This window comes from Chaetomium fimeti, assembly GCF_033439085.1.
Source record: "Chaetomium fimeti strain CBS 168.71 chromosome Unknown B0H64scaffold_2, whole genome shotgun sequence".
Lineage (NCBI taxonomy): Eukaryota > Fungi > Ascomycota > Sordariomycetes > Sordariales > Chaetomiaceae > Chaetomium > Chaetomium fimeti.
The window spans coordinates 2,694,859-2,714,647 of record NW_026944330.1 but is presented as its reverse complement, the minus strand read 5'-3'; the positions used below and the strand labels follow the sequence as shown (position 1 = coordinate 2,714,647).

The window sequence follows — 19,789 nt, the reverse complement described above, 5'->3', positions numbered from 1 at the left end:
AGTGGTTCCGCCTAAATGTGCAATGGAAAGGAGGCGCCAAGAGAGAAACATCATCTCTCAGCTACGTAGTTTGTCTATCCGTTATCCTCTATCATCAATTGATAGCTAATTCCACCAAACCGATCTCTAAAACGAAGTAATACCACCAGACATCACAATGGTATCCGAAAAGAGGCCGACTCTCGGCTCCGTCATGGTCATTGGCGGTTGCGGATTCCTTGGCCACCACGTTGTTCGCGTGTTGCTGAGAGACTACAACTGCTCTGTTTCCGTTATCGACCTACGATGCACTCGCAACCGGAGGCCCGAGTCGGATAATGTGGCATACCACGAAGCCGACATTACCGATGCCGCCAAGGTCGAGAGCATCTTGAGCAAAACCAAGCCCGATGTTGTGATCCACACCGCGTCGCCCCCTGCACAATCCAACGACAGTGTCTCGCATGCCCTTTTCAAGAAGGTCAATGTGGACGGGACCGCGGCCGTGGTTAAGGCGTGCCAGCAGACGGGCGTCAAGGCGCTGGTGTATACGAGCTCAGCAAGTGTGATGAGCGACAACGCGAGCGATCTGATCAACGCCGACGAGCGGTGGCCCATGATCCGTGGCAGCCAGCAGACCGAGTACTACTCGGAGACCAAGGTACGAGGCGGACCCTATACCAAGTAGCTAGCGCGCGCAACTCCCACTAACCCGTCACCACCTTCCAGGCCGCCGCCGAAGAACTCGTCCTCGCCGCCAACCGCGCCGACGAATCCCCCAACCTCCTGACCTGCGCCATCCGCCCCTCGGGCATCATGGGCGAGGGCGACACCATGGTGCTGTACCACCTGATCAACATCCTCCGCCAGGGCCGTTCGGGCGTCCAAGTCGGCGACAACGACAACCTCTTCGACTTCACGTACGTCGAGAACGTCGCGCACGGGCACCTGCTGGCCGCGCGCGCGCTCCTCCTGACGGCCGCGACCAAGACAATCCCGCTCGACATGGAGAAGGTGGACGGCGAGGCGTTCCTCATCACCAACGACAGCCCGGTCTACTTCTGGGACTTTGCGCGGTCCGTGTGGGCGGCGGCCGGCTCGCCGCACGGCACCGAGCACGTGCGGGTGCTCCCGCGCAGCGTCGGCATGGTGCTGGGCTACCTCAGCGAGTGCTTCTTCTGGGCCATCAACAAGCCGCCCACCTTCAACCGCCAGCGCATCGTCTACAGCTGCATGACGCGCTACTACGACATCTCAAAGGCCAAGAAGAGGCTGGGCTACATGCCCCTGGTGAGCCTGGACGAGGGTGTGAAGCGGTCCGTGAAGTGGTTTCTGGAACAGCAGGAGGCTAGCAAGAAGGCGTGATGTGGATAGGAGGGGGTTAATGCTGGGATAACGTCCTAGATTTTGAGCGTTGTGTGTACACGGGAAAAAGGGAGTCTACCATGTTTTGATACCTACGAGGAGCGCGTAGCTGTTTTCCCGTTCATGTCTAATATATTAATGGCAATTATCAAGGCGTCGGTCACGGGCCGGGGAGGTAGGGGAATAAGGAACACGTCGAATAGAGCGCGCGCTTGCTTTCTTTCTCTTGACTCAGATGTCCGGCTAGGCCAGACCCGTCATATGCTATGTGCTGATCAACCAACGAGATGTCGTGCGCCACCGCCAGTACTTTGAAGACCAACAACTACTCCAAACAAAAGGGGATCTCGACCCCCAATCCTCAAAACCTCCCCAGCCAGAATGGAAAGGAACAAAGTCACCCAGGAAGTCGGCCTCATCCTCTGCGCCCTTCGATCCCAAATCCCTCTATTCACAGCCATTTCCCAGCCTCTTCCCCCGTTTCCCTGCCCCCATTCCTCTCCTTCCCTTCACCTCCCTCAACAATCCCTTTATCCACACCCCAACCACTACCCGCTCCGCCGGCGGCAACACCGCAACCATCCCGAAAACACAAGCCAACACTGCCAGGAAGCCCACTCACACGTCCGCCCCGACTGACACAACACACAAACATTTGAAAAATGGTATGAAATTTTTTTCTCATGGCTGAACGGACGAAGCGGGAAGAAGTGTGTGAGTGTCTGAAATCTCAAAAATAATAAACGCCGAGCAACCATGCTTGCTTTGCTTGCTTGCCTCGCAATCAATCAGTATTGGTGCATGCAAAAACAAAAAGACGCCGTCTACGCCGAGCCCCGGTGATCAAAGAAGTGGGCTAGAGAGAAAAAAGACTTTCGGTTCAGTCATGTCGGGGCGGGGAAGTCGCAGGACCGTCGTCGCCACCATCAGCAGGCGTCTGCTAGACGCTGCTGGTCGTCAACCCGCTGTTCTGTCTCCCCCACCCCGAGTTGCGCCATTCCCTCTGCTGTTGTTGCGACTGTTGCGACTGCTGCGGATGCTGCTGCTGCTGCTGCTGTGGTTGCGGTTGGAGCTGGCTACCGCCACGGCCGCTGCCATCTGGCGTCGGCGCCCCTTGGGCGTCGAATTGGCCGTACTGCGGCGCGTCGTACGGTCCTCGTTTCGGCGGCGGCGTTCCCACGTGGGGTGGGCCGTAGGACATGGGTTCTTGAACCGGGCGGGCACTGCTCTCCTGCTGCCACTGCGACGGGTCGGTCTCTATCCGCCTGGGCGGTGGGCGAGTGGGGATTTCGTGCCGGCCGACGATCTCGGTGACTTCGGCGTACTGTTGCGGACCGAGTCTAGTTGCGGCTCGATCCGAGAACTTCTTGAGGATTTCTTTGCTGGTCAGCTCCCCCGAAGGGTTGAACAGTCCCTGGTCGTTTAGAATATCGACGAGGTCATCGGGGACCTAGACAACTGTTAGTACTAAGCCAAGGCGGAAAGAATAAACAAACTTACCAAACACATCTCCCCGATGTTTGATATCAACATCTCCACCACTTGGATCGCATACATCGGCTCGTTATCAAAGCTGGACAACTTATTCCTGTCGAATAAAACATTGGGAGCGATGACGGTGGCCAGGTTCTTGATGTCCATCTTGGATCCCGACTCATCATCGACCTGGTGGAACGACCCGACCCACTTCAGGAAGCAGAACAAAATCTCCAAGCAGTCCCGGTTAGGCTTCGGGAGCAAGCAGCAGGTCAGATGGAGACAGTGCCGCATCTTTTGCTCGTCCTGGATCTTTGCGGCAGCCAGCCACAGCCGATAGAGCTTGTGCGTCATCAAGGGGTCCGGTAGCTCTCGGAGGTAGCGTTTCAGCAGGGCGGCCACTTGGACGGCGTGGGTCGAGCTGAAGTCCACTTCTTCCTCCTTATCGAGCTTTTCCACAAGCTCACCGAGCTTCTTGATATTTCCATTCTTGCGGAAGACACCCTCCACGGAGAGATCCATTTGTTTCATGGACGAAATGATATCGTCCACGACGGCGGGGATCCGCAGAGTACCAGGTCCGACACCGTCTGTGGATTCTGCGCCCTCTCTCTCAATGATAACCTCCAAGGGCACGCCGAAAACGCCCTTCTTCTTGACGTTCTTGCGACCATCGTTCTTGAAAGCCTTGCCGATGTTTTTCCAAAAGTTGGCTGGTTTTTTGCTCTCGATGAAACCAAGAAGCTCCTCGAGCGTAAACTCGGATTCGACCATGGGATGCATAGTCAAGACAGCGAGGTGCCTCACGATAAAATATTCCAGCCCGGAGAGTTCGGAAAAGTAGCGCCGGCTGCGTAAAGCAGGCTGTTCGCCAAGGCCGCGAGCCCCCGCCCCTTTACCATCTGAAAGGCTGCGCTGGTGGCCGTTGCCGCCCATCGGCTCGCCGGCTCCAAACTGAGCCTCGGCTGTTGGCGAACGGAAGAGCTCTTGTCCCGAGGGAGGGTAGGGCCGCTGTTGTTCTCTCGCCTGCTCCGCGGCGATGATCCGAGGAATGTCATCCAGCGTTATCGCATCCTGGTTGGGCAACATTATATCCTCTTCATCGATAGGCCCCCTTTCCTCAACGATTGAAAAATGCTTGTTGAAGCCACCCTCCCCTTGACCACCCGCCGATCCGGGGCGTGCGCTACTACTCTCGGGCCCGTCCAGGATTCGGGATGTCCGGGCTTTCCTAAAGCTCGACGACAGGTGCTTATCCAGACGGGTGCTTTTTAGCCTCTTGACATCGTTGAGAGCGCTCTCATAAGACGACTCCCGGTGGTGCCTCGGATACTGACCCCCGTATGACCCTGACCGCGCCTCAGCCGGACCCGAACCATCGCCATTCGGGTCCTCCGGGAAACTAGGGATCGAGCCGCTAGCCCGAAGGATCTCCAGGAGCCTGGCAAGCGCGACCTGGAGCAAGAAGACGTATTGTTGCAGCTTGGTGACATGTTCAAGCGGTGCCGCGTTAGGCGGGGCGTTGGGTTCGCAGGTACTGCAGAAGACCTTGACGTCGTAGGGATTAAGGTGCCCGTCTTGAAGGTTCCGCCCAAGCTCTTTGCCGCATCGCGAGCAGTTGGCGCATCCCAGATGCCATCTCTTGTCCTCAATCTTCGCACACTCGTCCTCGATTGGTTTCCGGCAAAGCGCGCACTGGTCTGAATCATGGGCTGAGAGCTTGGACATTCCCGAGGTTAACTGCAGTGTGGTGGTGGAGTTGTCGTCTGTCTTGAGCGTCTCCAGGTCGTTGAGATCGCCCAAAAAGTGGTAGAGACCATCGGCGTTCTTGCGCTCTTTCTCGATGCGGAGCGCTCCTTGGAGGCAAATCCGGATTAGAAGCTTGAGGTAGTGAGCAAGGCCGGTAACCAGGGTTAACAAATCCTGAGTGACGCCGGGTTTACGTGTGGCTTTGTCCTGGGTCTTGGACAGCAGTGAGAAGAAAGCCACAATCTTCTTGCACAGAAGCTTGGCTTCTCGGCCATAAGCAAGAGCTACACGATGAGGTTAGCGGTCCAGGCCTGCAATGAAAGGGGGTTCATTCCTACAGTTCATCTCGAGCTGACCCATGGACGCGTCAAGCCTATCGGCCGACCGGAAGAGAATATCGACATGAAAGATGAACTTCTTGGCGACCATGACACCGTCGATATATGCGCCATTGCTCACATGCAGAAGCATGTCTGATATGCAAGCGGCTGAAGACTCCTCAAATGTCGACAAGACGCTCCATATGCGGTAAACCTTCTCTTCCATGCGCTCCTCCTCCTCGCGGACCAGCTCCCGGCCAGCTGGGTCATCTGGAATTGGGGCGGTCACCTCCTGGGGTGGGTTGAGACGGACATTCCAAAACTTGTGGATCATGTAGCACTCAGGGTGCCAATGCTGGTTCTGGCCGTTTCGAAAGATCTCGACGAACTGCTTAAGAATAGAGGCCTGACAACCGTTACAGCGCTGGGCAAACTGGGTGGAGTAGTGATAGTGGCAGTACACCTGGTCATCGTGCTCGTAGTAGCTGTCCTGGGCCCCAAAGACGGTCGGGCACAGTGAGCAAGTGAAGTGGTCGACGTGGTACTTGCGCTCAAGGGCAGTGATGTATGATCCCCGCAGTGCGCCGTTGCATTGATGGCAGAGCAGCCCGAGTCGGCGAAAGTAGTCGGTCTCGCAGAGGGGGTACTGCCCTGTGCCGTTTCCGTCATCGGCTGGGAAGAATTTTGAGGCTACGATCTGACCACAGTCCTGCAAAGCGTTTAGTTAGCACAGGGGGCTAAGAGAAGCATGCTATGAAGAACTCACCCGACACTTGAAGCAGTCCAAGTGGAATGTCCCATCCAACGCACGCACGAACTGCCCTGTCAAGGGCTCGCCACATTTCTTGCAAGTGCGAACCTGGCCACTGGCCGACCTAGAGCCCCGTGGCCTCGACCCGTTCCTCTCCCCACTACGTCTCGACTCGGTGTCGGTGTTCTCGGCGCTTAATGAAGGGGAAACCGGCTGTCTCCCCCCTTGATTACCATGTCCCCCATTGTGTCGGGGCATGGCTGGCGTGAGACTGGCAGGGTGTTCTTGCCCCATCCGGTAGGGGAGCTCAGCACCACCGGGCGAATGGTCATGGCCCCAGTCACTACCCGGGCTGCCGCCATAATCGTATCCTGCCATGGTAGACTGATCCTCAATCCACCCACTTTTTGTTTGTCGCACCCACCATGTGGCCTTCTTTGTCAGGAACGCGACCGCAGCGAGGGGCAGGAGGCGATGATGTGCAGGTTTGGCGGCCGAGGGGATGGTTGAGGCGCAGAAGCGGGGGCAGCTCGCTCAGCATCTAACTGGTAATCGAAACCTAAACACGGTCTGGGCAGTCCTAAACTCGAGGTAAAAGAACGGTATTGGCGCAGCGATTGTTCTCGACCGAGGTAGAGGCTGTGGGAGCGATGCACTCGGCGCTGGGAGGCTGGGCACAGTGAATGCGGATGTGGATATGCTTGGTTGAGGCTGAGGGGGGACGGTGTTGAGGAAAGCCACCTGCACTTGTCGCGGTCGGGTGCGGTCGAGTCTCGGCGTTGTGCAGCTGGCTGCGCTGCTGCGGCTTTGTCTGGGTCCTGCAGAGCGGGAAGCAAACCCGGGCGGAAAATGTATGCAAGCGCGTTCGGGTGGTGCTTTCGGATACCAGTGCGCTCGAGTCGGTCGAAGATGACAAGAGACGGAGATGTTCAGGAGGTCAAGGTTGTGCGATCCACTTCCAGCCTGGGTCGGATAGCAGCGATCGACAAGCCCCCGCCACGGCGGAGTGCTAATTTCCAGGCTTTGGTGGGTGGTCTTTAGTGGGCATTGGGCCCAAGAAGGAAGGAGTGAGGATGTGTGCCTAAAAACCGTTGGGCAAAAGAAAGGTTCAGTATTTGACTCGACCTATAATAACAGACCAAAGGCACAAAGTTTGGCTATTTTTCTATTTGCGTTTTATCCTTATTTTGTAGACTTTCCAGACCCTCGAGAACATCCAATGAACATGGATCGACCCATGCAACGAGAGAACAGGTGAAAGCGAGGCACAGCCCGGGCAGGTGCTTTATTTATTATTAGGCCCTGGAAACACACCACGGGCTGGAGAAGCTCTGTCCCCTCCTTCTGTCCGTGAGTTTGAGGTTCCCCTGTCAACGACAGAATGGGGAGATTGCCAGGTTGGGAGCCAAGCAAAGGACAAAAAAAGGCCGACACAGCGAAACAAGAAGGAAATATAGCATGAGTACCTCTCTATCCTCGGTAGCTCGTTTCTCGGTTTCCATCCTCGTTTTGTTATCAGATCTCTGATGGGGTGATGAGAGTGGAAACCAACTTTTAGCTACAAGTATTGTTGAGGGCAGATGTCGAAGGTCGCGCATGCCATAAATTTTATGTAGCCAGAACTGGGTTCTCTGTCAATCATCCGGCAAGTGCAATGATGAGCAACATCAAACCCTTGGTTAACCCGGTTCCAGCTTCAACTTTTTATTCTCAAAACCTGCAACTGAATCTCGTTCCCTCGCTCTGTCACAAACATACCACCACATCCCCCGAACCTCGACGGGGCCCAACAAAGCCAGACATACGGACACAATACTTACAATCCACCTCGTCCCGGATAACTCTTACCTACTATGTAGCTTCAGCGGAATCCAACTTGTAAACCGACTGCCCGAAGCCCTTCGCGCTCATTCCACACACGTGCATCAAACTCCCTCCAGTACCGGAGGCCGAACGTTCCATAGGTACCTACCTAGTTGACCAGCTTTCTCAGCCTCCTCTCAATGATCTCTCTCCCGCCCAACGTATCCCAAACACGGTGAGGTGCATCGTCCACAATGTCCCAGTTCTCCAGGTTTGTGGTGAGATGGCTCAGATCGCGTTGCTATTTCCGTATCAGTCAAGACCAATGTCAGGGTTCAAACGGCGATGCTGATCACCAACCTTGTTCTCCCAGTCCCTGTCTTTACGGATTTGGTGACCTGAACTGATCACCACGAGCGGTGTATCTTTATCCTGGATGGCACGGCTGGAGACCACATCTCGCTTCGTGAGCGACTCTGCCACGAGGCTTTCTTGGAGTTTGGCGAAGACGGTGGTTCCTGACTGATACGAGGAACGCCCCCAAACGCGGTCCACGGCCCGTCTACCCCTGAAAATGGCACCCAGGATACGGTCAATCCCACAAGGCGAAATGACGCCTCGGATCCAGAGGAGGAAACCACGCCCAGGGCTACCGGTGCGCGCGAGGAGGTCTTCGTGGAGAGGATCAATCATGAGAATGCCTCGCACCTGGTCGCCGTGGCGGGAACTGAAGACCCGCGAGTACAAGGACCCGATACCAGCGCTGGCGAGTATCCAACTGTGGCCAACCGGCTTGTCAGCTTCTATGTTTTTCCACCGGTCTTTCCCTGAATCGTTTGTTACTTACGGCCCTTCTTCTCCCGCTCGGGTGAGTGTTTCGCTCAGGCCGTCCGAAGCGATACTGGCGGAGAACGGGGATGGTGCGGTATCACTCTGGCCCTGTGTGTCAGCAGACTGGACTGTGCTGCTTGGGAAAAGACGCCATCATCAACTTACCCACGCCATACCCGGACGGTCGGCGAAGCAGAACCTATTGATCGATCCGTTCTTGACGGCATTTTCGGCAAACTGCCATAAACCAAGCTCCACCGGGTCCTCGCCCCCCTCAAAGAGTACCGTGGTCGTCCTGTTCCCAGCCGCGTCGGTTTCGTTGCCATAGCAGAACAGGTGGATTTGATATCGGTCACCATCCACCCAGTACCGCTCGCCGGGAGGTGGGAGACTGAAGTCGATGGCTCGCAACGTCAAAGTAAGCGTCATAAGTGCCACGATACATGTCATGGCGACCAGCACAACGGTCGATAGCGTGACCTCTGCCCACTCCAGCACCGTGCGCCTGCTTTCAGGGCGGCCGGTCAAGCGCTGTTCCTCCTCCGCCTTGCCCCATTGCACTGTTCGGTCGGCGGCCACGAACCAGGCCGCCATCAGCGCTGCCCAGATGACGCTCGCGACGCCGACCCAAATCTCGGCGTGCCGCAACCCCGGAACCACCAGGATTATGACGGCGTCGACAAGCAGCACGACCGCGTTGACAATGCTCAGTATCCTCCCTAGCTTGCTAGGGACGGAGAAAAACAGCAGCAAGATGATCAGGGTGAGGAGCGCGAGCGAGGCATAGTCGAAGGCGAAGAAGGGAGATCCCCGGACATGCAGGCCGGGGGGCGTGATGAAGACGGAGACGACCATCAACACCCACCAGACAAAGGTGATGCAGGTCAGCGCGACGGTGACCCAGCGAACAAAGCGCACGGTCCAGAGATTGTACGGCGAAACGGCCGGGTCGTCGGGCGAGAGATACGGTGTGCTGTGGACGCGGTTCGGCAGGAGCCGTGTGTGCTCGTCTACCCGGTCGTCCGGCCGGGTGTCTTCGGGGGCCCGGTCCGGGGCCGAGTTCCGTCCGGGCCGGTCCTCGTCCGTCTCCTGCCGGTTCCAGAACTTTTTCATGGCTTCGGATGTCTCAGATGGGATGACGTCAGGTGCGAGATGTTGTGCATCTATACTAGTACGCGGACGACCTAGGAGAAAGAAACAGTAAGTTGATGTGCCTGAGCCGGGGATTATCACTGTTTTGAGAAGTCTTGAATATTAATCTTAGTCCCCGTCCATCGTCTTCCTTTTCTTATGAATTCCGGATCACAAAAACTTCGCCTCGAATTGACACCGGGCCTCAACCACTATCAAAGACGTCATGGTTCGGCGGCTTGAGATGGCAACGTGGGCCACCCATTGGTCGACAAGCCGGAGCAACAGCGGCAGATCGTCCGTCAAAACGGGCCACATGGCCCCCCTTTGCTTTGTCGACGCCAGGATCCCATGGAGCTATATGTCTTTTAGGCATTTTTATGTCGAACTCTCTGTCCTCCTTCTCATCGCTACAACACGTCAATAACACCGCTCCTTCGCTCTTTTCGTGCGTTTGCTGCTGCATGGTCGTTTACCCCTCCCCGCAAGTGTCGGGTCGGCCCAATGACAACAGCTAGGTCTTCAAGCAGAGCTGCTCTCCACCGCCGTTCTCTCGGCCGCTTCCAATGTACACCATCCCATCTTGCTTATTGTTTTAAAAACAAGTCTCAAGGGACTTTCAACATGCAGGAAATACTCGCACTCCCGAGCGACTCAAGCAACCACTTGAGATAGGATTGGTTGAATTCCCAGCCCCGTTTCAGCCGCTCGGCCCTATGTAAGGGAATGTGTTCAGCAAATCCGGCGTAGCCCCCTGCCCGCTGTATGCCGACCACGACCCCGAAAATGAGACCTGTTCTTTTAGCGCGCCATCTGGGCGTTTACTGTGACCATTCTTCCTCCGGTCTGCTGCTTTCTTCCGCGCCAGCGCTTCCGGGGTTGGTCCGGTCGAGGGCCGGATGGCGTCGGCGGGAATTTCACCGATTGGGGCGTGCAGTTTTGCATTGGGCGGCTCCGTGTCTTTGGGAGAGATGCCTGCTTTTTTGAAGGATTCCTTGCGGTATTGCCTGAGGGCTCGGGCTGAGGGTTCGCTCGTTGCGAGCCAGGCTGCGAGTTTTTGGGCTTTGCTTGAGAGCCACGGCTCTTTCCTGCTCACGGTGCGTGGCTCTGCTTTTTGCTCGGCTGTCTGCGCCGTGGCTCCGTGGCCGTCTGTCGACGCGAGCTCCAAATCTGGGCTCAAACTCGGGGCGTCGGTCGAGGCCATGACCGAACAATGGCTTTGAGGTGCTTGCCGAGTAATACCCTCGTTGCTAAGAGTTCCGACATGGGCTTAAATCTTTGATAGCACAGCATAGGATGACCTGTCCTGGAGGTATGTCTTGCCGCGCACTCGTGAGCTTACAAGACGGCCATATCGAGAATGGCGGATATGGAGTCGGATCTCTGGCGAATAGCCCGGCGAGAAAGAAGCCCAACTAGACGGCCGGTCGCCTTGGACGAACAGCGTCAAACCTGTCACATGTCAGTGAATACTTAACTTGGGCAGCTGGGTGACACACTTGGTTTAAAAACAGATGACGCTCACGTTGAAAACGGGATTAACAACCTGATTGCAGGAAAGGTAGATTTGTGAAACAAATTGAAGAAACGGGCACATCGACGAGACCTATTGTACGGTGAACCTCAAAAACCAGATACCGCTTTTCAGCTGCAGGAATTGATGCATATAGCAGGGATTGCACTGGAAGCTCGGGAACGGAAGTCTGCTTCTAGAAGTCAAGAAGCTGGGCTGGTATCCCAAAACTAGCGTGATTATTGGATGGAACGAGCACATGGCATGGCCAAGCGGACTCGATGCTTACATTGCATTGTCGCTGCAGGTCTCCGAGACATTCGACGACGCCACTGCAGCACAACTCGAACCGCTCAGAGAGAGAGAGCGCAGCTGCTTGAACTTTAAGCTACCTTAAGTTGCTTGCTTGACACGCCCCGTGACAGTTCACCCGAGTAAAGTTCTCTAATAATGGAGTTGTTGAATATTCCTTCTTTTCGACGCGATCAAGTGGTACTTGATAATAAACACATTTGGCTTTTATCGTTCAAGTTCCGTCTCACCACTTCATTGTGTGGGCGTTCCGATCTTTTCTAGAAGCGAGAGGTTGCAGCTTCCATCCCATTTTCGTCGAGGGTGCGGGGCCAGGGCGGAAGGCAAGCAGCAGTGCCGACAGTTGATTCGCTCAGAGCTCAGCCAACAAGGGGACCCAAGCGACCGGGTGGCGGGGTTAATCGTCACTGAGTGGCACCCTGAACCCAGGATCCTTGTCGCTCATTGTTGCTTTGACCAGACCTACCTGTGACTCTGCCGCGCCCACCTTTCTCAACCTCAACATCAAACATCTCTGACCATGCCGGGCCTCACCATCACCACGGACGTCAGTCCCTCCCCTGCGACGGCAGAGGCCGCCACACAAACGCCTCTGCGTCGTCGCCCGTCAGCCTCATCGCGACCGGCATCGCCATCTCGCCCCTCCGTGAGTCCCATCACTCCGACCCATGAATCCGCAGAGTTTCCGGCCGCCCATTCCACCCACCCCGCCCCGACAGCGATACCAGACTTTGCATCCGGCCGACCGATGTTCACACACGCAAACCAGGTTGACCAGGTTGGCGTCGCCCCCCCGCCAGCGCAGCCCATCGACTTCGAGTCAAACCCAGACGTGCTCGCCCTCAAAAGCGCCATCTCGATCCTGCAAATCCAGCGGGCCCGTGCGGCTGCCGACATCCAGTCATTAGGCCGCGCTCGGGATGCCGCCCTCGCTAACCCAGAGGCGTTCACCGCCGACCTCGCAAGCGGCAGCGTACGGATGGAAGGAGACCCCCTCCTGTCAGGGACGCGAGGGTCATCAGGCGGGGTTCTTGCAGAGGAGGACGATTCCGACTCGGATTCCGACTCGGAATCCGGCGCCGGAAGCAGCACCCGGCAGGAAGTGACGCCCGAATCCGAAACCAAGACCGACAACAACAACAACAACAACAACAACCGCACAGCCCCCACGAACGGCACCGAAGCAGCAGCAGCAGCAGCAGCAGCACCAGCCTGGCAGAAACTGCCCAAACCCCAGACCGTCGTGCGCTGCCCGCCCGTCAACTGGGCGCAGTACGGCGTGGTGGGCGAGTCGCTCGACAAGCTGCACGCCGAGCAGGTGGCGGCGCCGACGCCCGGCGCGCCGAAGGTGCTGGGCCAGGGCGGGGCCTACGAGTTCAAGGCCGGGGCCGGGGTCGGGGCCGGGGCCGGCAACAACCAGGGTACCAGTAGCGGCAGTGGTGGTGGTGGTGGTGGTGGTGGTGGTGGGGAGCCGTCACGGCGGCTGGTCGGGGTTGCGGCGCCGTATAGTCCGATGAGGGATAAGTTGGAGAAGAAGGGGCGGGGTGGGAAGCGGTGAATTTTCAGTTCTGGAGGTGGTGGTGGTGGTGTCTTGGGCCGTTTTTGAGCGGTTATATATGGGATGAGATGGGATGATATGTGGTGTGTAACGAGCGAGGGATCAAGCATGGATGGATGAATAGCATAGCAGGGCGTTTTGAGGGTGTGTGGGGGTTTATATATCAGGATTCATCTTTGTTTTTATCTGTAGCAAGATCACACGCAGGATTAGGAACACACGTGGGATGAGGAAGAGTCTCTGTCGTCAGTGTGTCATCGGGCCCGAAGTCAAGGACGAGGCACTCCACGCAAACTGCTTAGTAGGGTTAAATCCATACATACACGTATCTACACGCCGCCGCTTCATTGAACGAAGTTTATGTAAAGAAAAAAGCCCCGAGCGCGTTCTTCCAGCAGGAAACCAGGCCGTTGAGTATCGTCACACCCCCGTAAAAGCAGACCAAAACCCAGACTCGTAACTCCACCCCGGCGGACCCTGCCTGTCCCCCCTAGCCATGTCCGAACGCCGAACGGCTTGGTTTGGGATTCCGTAGACCCAACAAGCTGATGCCATGTCTGAAGAGTCGAAATGAAAGAGAAAATTGCACGCGAGCTGGATATGGCGTCCACTTAGAAGTCCCTGCTATTTGTTAGCCGACACCGTCGTGGTTGCCCGGGTCCGACAGACTTACTCCATGGACTGCTGGACTGACCGCCGCAGGCGCCGGTTGTACACCCGCCGGTCCTCGGGCGAACCCCAATACAGCTTAAATGCCTCGGGGTGCACCAGCGTCCTGGGGTCGTACGGAGGATGGTCCTCCTCCAAGGCCTCGATTATTGCCTCGATATGCGTCTTGACATCCTCCCGCCGAGTGGACGGCACCACGTAGCAAGGTGTGCCGTCCGCAGCAATTCTGTGGTGGAACAGGCGCGTTTCGAACTTGATTCGTGGTTGCTCCTCCGGGAACCGGGGGCTGAAGAATAACCTCGCCCTGAACAACCCTCCGTCAAGATTCGTCATGGGCTTTCCAAAGTATGTCAAGACCCAGACGAAGGGGTTGCCATCAACCAGCTCAAGGTTGTGGGCAGTGCCGGACCGCTTGAAGAACTCGACGATTTGCTCAAACTGTCTCTGAAGGTTGACCGCGACTGTAGTATCCTTAGACTTGGCCGCAAGTCCCTCCACCGCCCAAGCTTCCGTCTCCGCGTCCAAGGCCTTCTTGATACCGTGCAGCCGGCGCTCGAGTTCGCTGTAGTTGAATTTCCCCTCCATGGTGTTGTTAGAACCTTCGAAAGGCATCCGCACAAACGGCTGGCCATCCTTCACCTCCGCCATTCCTTTCTGGATGGTAGCGAGGTACGAATCGTAGTACCACAGGAATCTGCGCTTGCACAGATCCTTGAAGGGCTCAAACGGGGTGCTGGATTCGTCCTCGATGGTGTCCATGTCAAGGTCATAGTCCTCCTTACTGGACTCGGGAGTCGTGACGGCACCATCAAGACCGATCTTGAGGTATTCTTCCAGGCGTTGGATGACGGAGACTCGGAGTGTCTCGTGGCGGATCTGCACACTCGTTAGCCTCGCAGGCCCCGGACGACTGTAGGTCGCAGTACCTTCTGCACGTAGTCCTTCTGATTCTTCTTGTCGGAGGGCTCGTTGGCGTCCTCAAAGCCGGGCTCGTTCTCGTAGGGGTTCGAAGACATTAGGCTCTGGATCGATAACAGGATGGACTCTAGGCCCTGTGCGGCAGACCACTCTTCTCCCCGCTCGCCCCGCCATGTCCTATTAGGTGTTAGCCTCCCGTCGAGAAATGACCGTATGTAGGTCGTGATCAATAGGCGGAAATTACCCTAGAATTGACCTATGACCCAGTCAGTTTGCATTTCGCATCAGGCAATAGGGAGGGATTTGCATACAGGCATACTCTGCCATTGGAATAGATGTTGGGATTGAACCTGCACCTGCCTCCATTTGTCGTGATCGCGGTGACCTGTGGTGACTTTCTCGGATACTCTGAATAGACAGTCAGTTTCCTCAGCTAGAGCTGAAGGTTCCTCGCGTGGGCTGTGTACCTTTGTTGAATTTGAAGGCAAACTACTAATGTTAGCAGGTCGAACCAACATTAACTAGTTGTTACCCAATTACCTCAAAAAACCCAAACTCATAGGGAGTCTCGTGCGGTCCGATGATCAGCGCCTTAACATTTCGAACATCGATGTCGCGACAAGCAACGGCGAGCGCTGGCGAGCAACGTTAGGTGGGAGGTTGGAATATTCGGCTCGGGGCCATGCGCTGGGGCTTACAAAGATCCGAATTCTTCTGGAGCTCGCTCAACTCCTGTGACGGGGACGGCATCGCCGTTATGGTCAGCCATACAACCCCGCGCCAACAGAGGGGAGACAAGGGACCAGCGAGAGCGACCCACCTTCGTAATTCGGAAAACGGACTGGTCTGCCATTGCTGCAGTTCACCGATGTATTCCTTGTGAAAAGGAAGGATACTTCATCGACTGCTGGAGGCAATCGGTCGATTTCGGGGAAGATATGGCGCAGAAAAAGTCGTGGTCTGGCGAGGAAGAGGACCAACTTCGGGGAGGAGGGTGATGGGCGTTTGATGTAACTTGAACGCTGAGGTCGCCCATGGCGGGGCCTGCCCGATCAACGAAGGCGGACCCTGGCCGGGCCAGCAAGGGCCTCAGCACAGTGCAACTTTAGGCTGCAAACCGCCATTCCCATGGTGGGCAATGTGTGGGGCACTGTGACCAGCGCCTGGGGCGGCACGAGAGCGGCGACTTACATTCAATGCTGCCTATGAACAGGACCAACAACATAAAACAACTCCTCAATTTGCCAGCGAGAGTTTGATAAATGACCCATCAAACCACACTAGTCCGTTTGACGGATAAGCACGTTCAAGTGATGTTTTAGTCTCCCACCCCCAACCCCACTAGGCAACGCCTCGTACAACAACCCTCTGAAGAAGTGATTGTCGTTCAGCTTCGGATATTACGGACATGCAGTTTCACATCAGGTGATTCGGTCGGCGTTTGGCATCTGTTCAGCTCGATCCCTATGTGCACCTTACGCAATCCCTGAAGGGACATGTGTTTGTGCATAAGCATCTGGATATACTTAACTGGTAGGGCTCAAAGTCCAGGTGAAGTTGGGCCGTGTCAAGCGGGTCTGGAGGGCCCGAAGGCCTTTTCACTTTGGGTGCAGGGTCTACGGGTACGGAATCCATCCATATCCATCGAGGCTGTAACATCTGAAGACAAGCAACCGGAAGGTCGGGTACCTGATTATTGGACCAAGCCCGTGGTGAGTACCAATGGAGGTTACGGTGCTGAGATCGATAGATCTTCGGCGAGGTATCTTCCTTGAAAATCCGAGATAATACAATCAATAATACGAATGCAGCTCTAAGTAAGAATGTGAGGCGGTATCAAGGAACCCGAAGCCACATCCCCATTTCACTATTTTTTTTTAAGTGGTTGTGGTTCCTGATCTGAAAAGTGACATGCAACTGAAGGTCCAGTGAGGTAGTGGGGCATCCGAACCCCCTGTGCAGAGAGAGGGGCTGACATGGCGCCGGGCTGACGCGCGACCACCAGAACCCTGGCGCGTCTTCTCTCAAACCCGACGCGTAAAGTGCCTGCACCGACGAGAACCAGCAAGACCGCAAAAAGTCGTTTACCACAACCAAGATACCTACCTCAGCACCTTAATCTCTCTTATTAGCGATTCTAACTCAAAATACTACTCGCGACCTGCCATGTCAAACTTCTTCGATCTCAAGGCCCGAAAGGCGGCAGCTGCAAATGGGGCGACGTCGAGCAGCACAGAAAAGCAGAAAAGCGAAACCACAAAAGTACAGCCTTGGGTCGAAAAATAGTATGCCACCGCTACACTTGGCGTTCAACCATATGGGATGCTAATTGATGCTATCTAGCCGACCCAAGACACTTAGCGATGTGACAGCCCAAGACCACACCATCACCGTCCTCGAACGGACGCTGCAAGCCTCCAACGTAGGTGCACTCCACCTGACCAGCAGCCGACTGCCCGTTAGCTAACGCCGTACCCAACCACACAGCTCCCACACATGCTCTTCTACGGCCCCCCAGGCACGGGCAAAACCTCGACCATCCTCGCGCTCGCCAAGGAGCTGTACGGCCCCGAGCTGATGAAGTCGCGGGTGCTGGAGCTCAACGCGTCGGACGAGCGGGGCATCTCGATCGTGCGGGAGAAGGTGAAGGACTTCGCGCGCACGCAGCTGACCAACCCGCCCCCCGGCTACAAGTCGCGCTACCCGTGCCCGCCCTTCAAGATCATCATCCTGGACGAGGCCGATAGCATGACGCAGGACGCGCAGAGCGCGCTGCGCCGCACCATGGAGACGTACAGCAAGATCACCCGCTTCTGCCTCATCTGCAACTACGTCACTCGCATCATCGACCCCCTCGCCAGCCGCTGCAGCAAGTTCCGCTTCAAGAGCCTCGACCAGGGCAATGCCCGCCGCCGGCTGGAGGAGATTGCGGGGCTGGAGGGGGTGGCGGTTGAGGATGCGGCTGTGGAAGCGCTCATCAAGTGCAGCGATGGTGATCTGAGAAAGGCGATTACCTTTTTGCAGAGTGCTGCCAGGCTGGTCGGTGCCAGCGCCGGGGCGGGCGGTGGCGAGGACGGTGACAAGATGGATGTGGACAAGAAGATGGTCACGGCCAAGGTTGTGGAGGATATTGCCGGTGTGATCCCGGACGATACGATTCAGGAACTAGTCAAGGCAATGCGGCCACGGGCTGCTGGCGAGACGTACCAAGCTATTGCTAAGGTGGTCGAGGAGATGGTTGCGGATGGCTGGAGCGCTGGGCAGACCATGGGCCAGCTCCATCAGGCTGTTGTCTACGACGAGACGATCCCCGACATCCAAAAGAACCAGATAGTTATGGTCTTTTCTGAGATCGACAAGCGGCTGGTGGACGGCGCGGACGAGCACCTCTCGATATTGGATCTCGCGCTCCGTATCTCGGGGATTATGGCTGGGCGGTAATTGAAGCGGCAGCGAGAAGGGAAAAGGGTGCTCGGCTCGATGGCACATGGTGCAAAGCAGGCACGGTCATACCAAAGGCGTTACGGAGCAGGCAAAGGAATAAATAGGGTGTGCTGTTCATTGCTGTGATTTAAGAGGCATCTTTCTCGGCTCGAAGCAGCCCGAGATTTCCGTCCAACGTGTCCCACACCGTCTTGGGCTGCGCCGGCTTCTCTGCCTTTCCGATGGTATGCTTCCGCGCCCCGGCCGTCCTCCCTGATGGGCGGCCTTCCGCCAACCAGACATCATCCTCCCCGGCCTTAGCCCCCTTGTCTTTCCGTTGATTGTTTGGGGGTTGCCCTAGCAACTCTTCGATCTCCCCAAACCTACGCATCGTGCCCTCGAGCGCAACCTGTCCCTCCTCAACCTTCTCGGCCACGGCTTCCAAAGTAGAGATCTTGGCGGAGTCGGCCGCGAACACCCACGGCCTCACCCGGTCGGAGGGCCCAGGTTCTCCGGTCATCGACGTAGCCTCGGCAAATGCTGCATTGGCTCGCACCCCTCCTGGCATTGGATGCGCCGGTATGAGATGACTCTCTTCGGCCAAGTGGTCGATGATCTGGCTGTTTTCTTTCACCTGCTTGGAAATGGTTCCATTGACGTGCGATTTGTGGGCGATAAGCCCTTTTTGCTCGCGGGAAATGGACATCAGTTGCTCGAGGTACGGGGAGAGAAGGTGTGCCGTGGGAGGCGGTTTGGGTGTCGTTAGAGCTTGTGGTTTCGCTTCCTTTGCGGGGGGCTTGATGGTCGGCTGCGGTTGTTGGCTGACAAGTTGAAGAAGAGTCTTTCTCGCCTCGAGGTATTGCGCATACTTCTCCTGGATGCTAGCCAGCTGCTCCTCCATGTTAAGAGACTCTGCATGTGGCCGATGCTTCTGGGCTCCCTGCCCCTCCGCACCACCATCCTCCCCTGCCGCCTTGCCCAGCTCGGTCTCGATCCAGTTGATAAGCGTCTCCCTCGTCTTGTTCAAGGCCTCGAATTTCGCGCCTTGACTAACGCTCTCTGGCCTGACGGTGGATCGTGACTTGATCTTCTCCAGTAGTTGTTCCTCACGTTGCAGCAGGAGCTTCGTCTGCAGAACGTGCTTCTCCAGTTGATCGACGAGCCCCTTGATGTGTGGACCGGTGTTTGCATTGTCAAGCGTGAGAGCAGTCACTAATTCCCTGGGCATATCAGGAAGTGGCCTGGAATCCCTGAAGATTTCCTCGGGTGCCAGGAAGTTGGGCGAGGCGGCTGGTTTTTGGCCCAGCGAGGTAAGACCCCCCTCGATGACTTGCAATTTATCGCGTCTTTGTCGAAGGCGGATCGCGGTGAGATGTTCCTGTAGTCGGTCTGCACCTTTCTCATCGGTGCTCGTTGTATTTTCCTTTGGTCGCGGCTGCTCATGGCAACAAGCGGCAAACTCATCACGAGCCTTGATATTTGCGCTCAAGGCCTCGAGGTATTCTTTCTGCAGACCCCGAGCGGTCGAAGGGGACGAAATGTGATCCGTACCAACAAGAGCCAGGGGGCCAACTGCACCGCCATCGTTGATGCATGTGCCGAGATGAACAGCCAAAATCTGTCTTATACGTGCAACTTCCTCTCTCGGCCGGATGTAAGGTTCGAGTGTTTTTTGTATGTTTTTGAGAGTTTCCTCGCTTGATGACCCCATTTTGAGCCAATATCACGTTGTCACTGCACTGTCGATTGAGATGTTGATTTTAGAATGCCATTGTCGCGACACACAAAGTGTCGGTCAGGAAGTCGAGAGTGCAGGTCGCATGCCTCTGAAGATCCGATAGAGGTTGTCCGGTCCACTGGGCTGTCTCGGCACAGTGCCTGGGGCTTGCTTGACAGCGGGGAGCTCCCAAAGCTCACGCACTCGCTAGCGCAACAACAGCCAATCAGGGGCCTTTGCTGTTGCAACTGCCCAAAAATTTCCGGCTTGCCAG

The 19,789-nt window shown here is 56.3% G+C and overlaps 9 protein-coding genes across 9 annotated transcripts; 4 read left to right on the top strand and 5 right to left on the bottom strand.

The window, feature by feature from the left end:
- The first annotated feature begins 30 nt into the window (after positions 1 to 30).
- Positions 31 to 1,488, top strand: B0H64DRAFT_88235 (3-beta hydroxysteroid dehydrogenase/isomerase family-domain-containing protein). Its single transcript, XM_062808926.1, has 2 exons — positions 31 to 640; positions 709 to 1,488. The coding sequence occupies exons 1-2, from the start codon at positions 158 to 160 to the stop codon at positions 1,342 to 1,344; spliced, it is 1,119 nt and encodes a 372-aa protein (XP_062662539.1). The 5' UTR covers positions 31 to 157; the 3' UTR covers positions 1,345 to 1,488.
- Positions 1,489 to 2,284: 796 nt separating this feature from the next.
- B0H64DRAFT_439434 (uncharacterized protein) lies at positions 2,285 to 6,018 on the bottom strand (the record flags this gene model as incomplete). The annotated part of the gene is made up of 4 exons (XM_062806427.1): positions 2,285 to 2,794; positions 2,845 to 4,853; positions 4,908 to 5,598; positions 5,656 to 6,018. The coding sequence occupies 4 exons, from the start codon at positions 6,016 to 6,018 to the stop codon at positions 2,285 to 2,287; spliced, it is 3,573 nt and encodes a 1,190-aa protein (XP_062662538.1).
- Positions 6,019 to 7,612: 1,594 nt separating this feature from the next.
- On the bottom strand, positions 7,613 to 9,387 carry B0H64DRAFT_371424 (uncharacterized protein; the record flags this gene model as incomplete). The annotated part of the gene is made up of 4 exons (XM_062802155.1): positions 7,613 to 7,744; positions 7,804 to 8,221; positions 8,291 to 8,376; positions 8,440 to 9,387. 4 exons carry the CDS (start codon positions 9,385 to 9,387, stop codon positions 7,613 to 7,615), a joined length of 1,584 nt encoding a protein of 527 aa, XP_062662537.1.
- A 601-nt stretch (positions 9,388 to 9,988) lies between these two features.
- B0H64DRAFT_88039 (uncharacterized protein) lies at positions 9,989 to 10,988 on the bottom strand. The gene has a single exon (XM_062808925.1). It carries the CDS (start codon positions 10,607 to 10,609, stop codon positions 10,106 to 10,108), a length of 504 nt encoding a protein of 167 aa, XP_062662536.1. The 5' UTR covers positions 10,610 to 10,988; the 3' UTR covers positions 9,989 to 10,105.
- A 668-nt stretch (positions 10,989 to 11,656) lies between these two features.
- B0H64DRAFT_87966 (uncharacterized protein) lies at positions 11,657 to 12,901 on the top strand. Its single transcript, XM_062808924.1, has one exon. The coding sequence runs from the start codon at positions 11,751 to 11,753 to the stop codon at positions 12,786 to 12,788; it is 1,038 nt and encodes a 345-aa protein (XP_062662535.1). The 5' UTR covers positions 11,657 to 11,750; the 3' UTR covers positions 12,789 to 12,901.
- A 180-nt stretch (positions 12,902 to 13,081) lies between these two features.
- B0H64DRAFT_386894 (ubiquitin-conjugating enzyme/RWD-like protein) lies at positions 13,082 to 15,467 on the bottom strand. Its single transcript, XM_062803178.1, has 8 exons — positions 15,196 to 15,467; positions 15,074 to 15,107; positions 14,916 to 15,010; positions 14,843 to 14,864; positions 14,687 to 14,783; positions 14,620 to 14,631; positions 14,384 to 14,552; positions 13,082 to 14,333 (listed from the first exon to the last, which is right to left on the bottom strand). The coding sequence occupies exons 1-8, from the start codon at positions 15,226 to 15,228 to the stop codon at positions 13,458 to 13,460; spliced, it is 1,338 nt and encodes a 445-aa protein (XP_062662534.1). The 5' UTR covers positions 15,229 to 15,467; the 3' UTR covers positions 13,082 to 13,457.
- B0H64DRAFT_386890 (uncharacterized protein) lies at positions 15,452 to 16,207 on the top strand. Its single transcript, XM_062803177.1, has one exon. It carries the CDS (start codon positions 15,872 to 15,874, stop codon positions 16,148 to 16,150), a length of 279 nt encoding a protein of 92 aa, XP_062662533.1. The 5' UTR covers positions 15,452 to 15,871; the 3' UTR covers positions 16,151 to 16,207.
- Positions 16,208 to 16,410: 203 nt separating this feature from the next.
- B0H64DRAFT_354746 (P-loop containing nucleoside triphosphate hydrolase protein) lies at positions 16,411 to 17,904 on the top strand. Its single transcript, XM_062801545.1, has 3 exons — positions 16,411 to 16,660; positions 16,719 to 16,797; positions 16,863 to 17,904. Exons 1-3 carry the CDS (start codon positions 16,542 to 16,544, stop codon positions 17,814 to 17,816), a joined length of 1,152 nt encoding a protein of 383 aa, XP_062662532.1. The 5' UTR covers positions 16,411 to 16,541; the 3' UTR covers positions 17,817 to 17,904.
- On the bottom strand, positions 17,905 to 19,634 carry B0H64DRAFT_386888 (uncharacterized protein). Its single transcript, XM_062803176.1, has one exon. It carries the CDS (start codon positions 19,507 to 19,509, stop codon positions 17,947 to 17,949), a length of 1,563 nt encoding a protein of 520 aa, XP_062662531.1. The 5' UTR covers positions 19,510 to 19,634; the 3' UTR covers positions 17,905 to 17,946.
- Positions 19,635 to 19,789: the final 155 nt, after the last annotated feature.

Bases quoted from the DNA above. Each gene is read 5' to 3' on its own strand.
- B0H64DRAFT_354746 (XM_062801545.1), top strand. From the start codon at position 16,542: ATGTCAAACTTCTTCGATCTCAAGGCCCGAAAGGCGGCAGCTGCAAAT. The intron at 16,661-16,718 runs GTATGCCACCGC...GATGCTATCTAG, and splicing joins CAGCCTTGGGTCGAAAAATA to CCGACCCAAGACACTTAGCG. The intron at 16,798-16,862 runs GTAGGTGCACTC...CCAACCACACAG, and splicing joins GGACGCTGCAAGCCTCCAAC to CTCCCACACATGCTCTTCTA.
- B0H64DRAFT_88039 (XM_062808925.1), bottom strand. From the start codon at position 10,609: ATGGCCTCGACCGACGCCCCGAGTTTGAGCCCAGATTTGGAGCTCGCG.
- B0H64DRAFT_386888 (XM_062803176.1), bottom strand. From the start codon at position 19,509: ATGGGGTCATCAAGCGAGGAAACTCTCAAAAACATACAAAAAACACTC.
- B0H64DRAFT_88235 (XM_062808926.1), top strand. From the start codon at position 158: ATGGTATCCGAAAAGAGGCCGACTCTCGGCTCCGTCATGGTCATTGGC. The intron at 641-708 runs GTACGAGGCGGA...ACCACCTTCCAG, and splicing joins AGTACTACTCGGAGACCAAG to GCCGCCGCCGAAGAACTCGT.
- B0H64DRAFT_386890 (XM_062803177.1), top strand. From the start codon at position 15,872: ATGTGTTTGTGCATAAGCATCTGGATATACTTAACTGGTAGGGCTCAA.
- B0H64DRAFT_386894 (XM_062803178.1), bottom strand. From the start codon at position 15,228: ATGGCAGACCAGTCCGTTTTCCGAATTACGAAG. The intron at 15,011-15,073 runs GTAAGCCCCAGC...GTTGCTCGCCAG, and splicing joins CCAGAAGAATTCGGATCTTT to CGCTCGCCGTTGCTTGTCGC. The intron at 14,334-14,383 runs GTACTGCGACCT...ACGAGTGTGCAG, and splicing joins AGAAGGACTACGTGCAGAAG to ATCCGCCACGAGACACTCCG.
- B0H64DRAFT_87966 (XM_062808924.1), top strand. From the start codon at position 11,751: ATGCCGGGCCTCACCATCACCACGGACGTCAGTCCCTCCCCTGCGACG.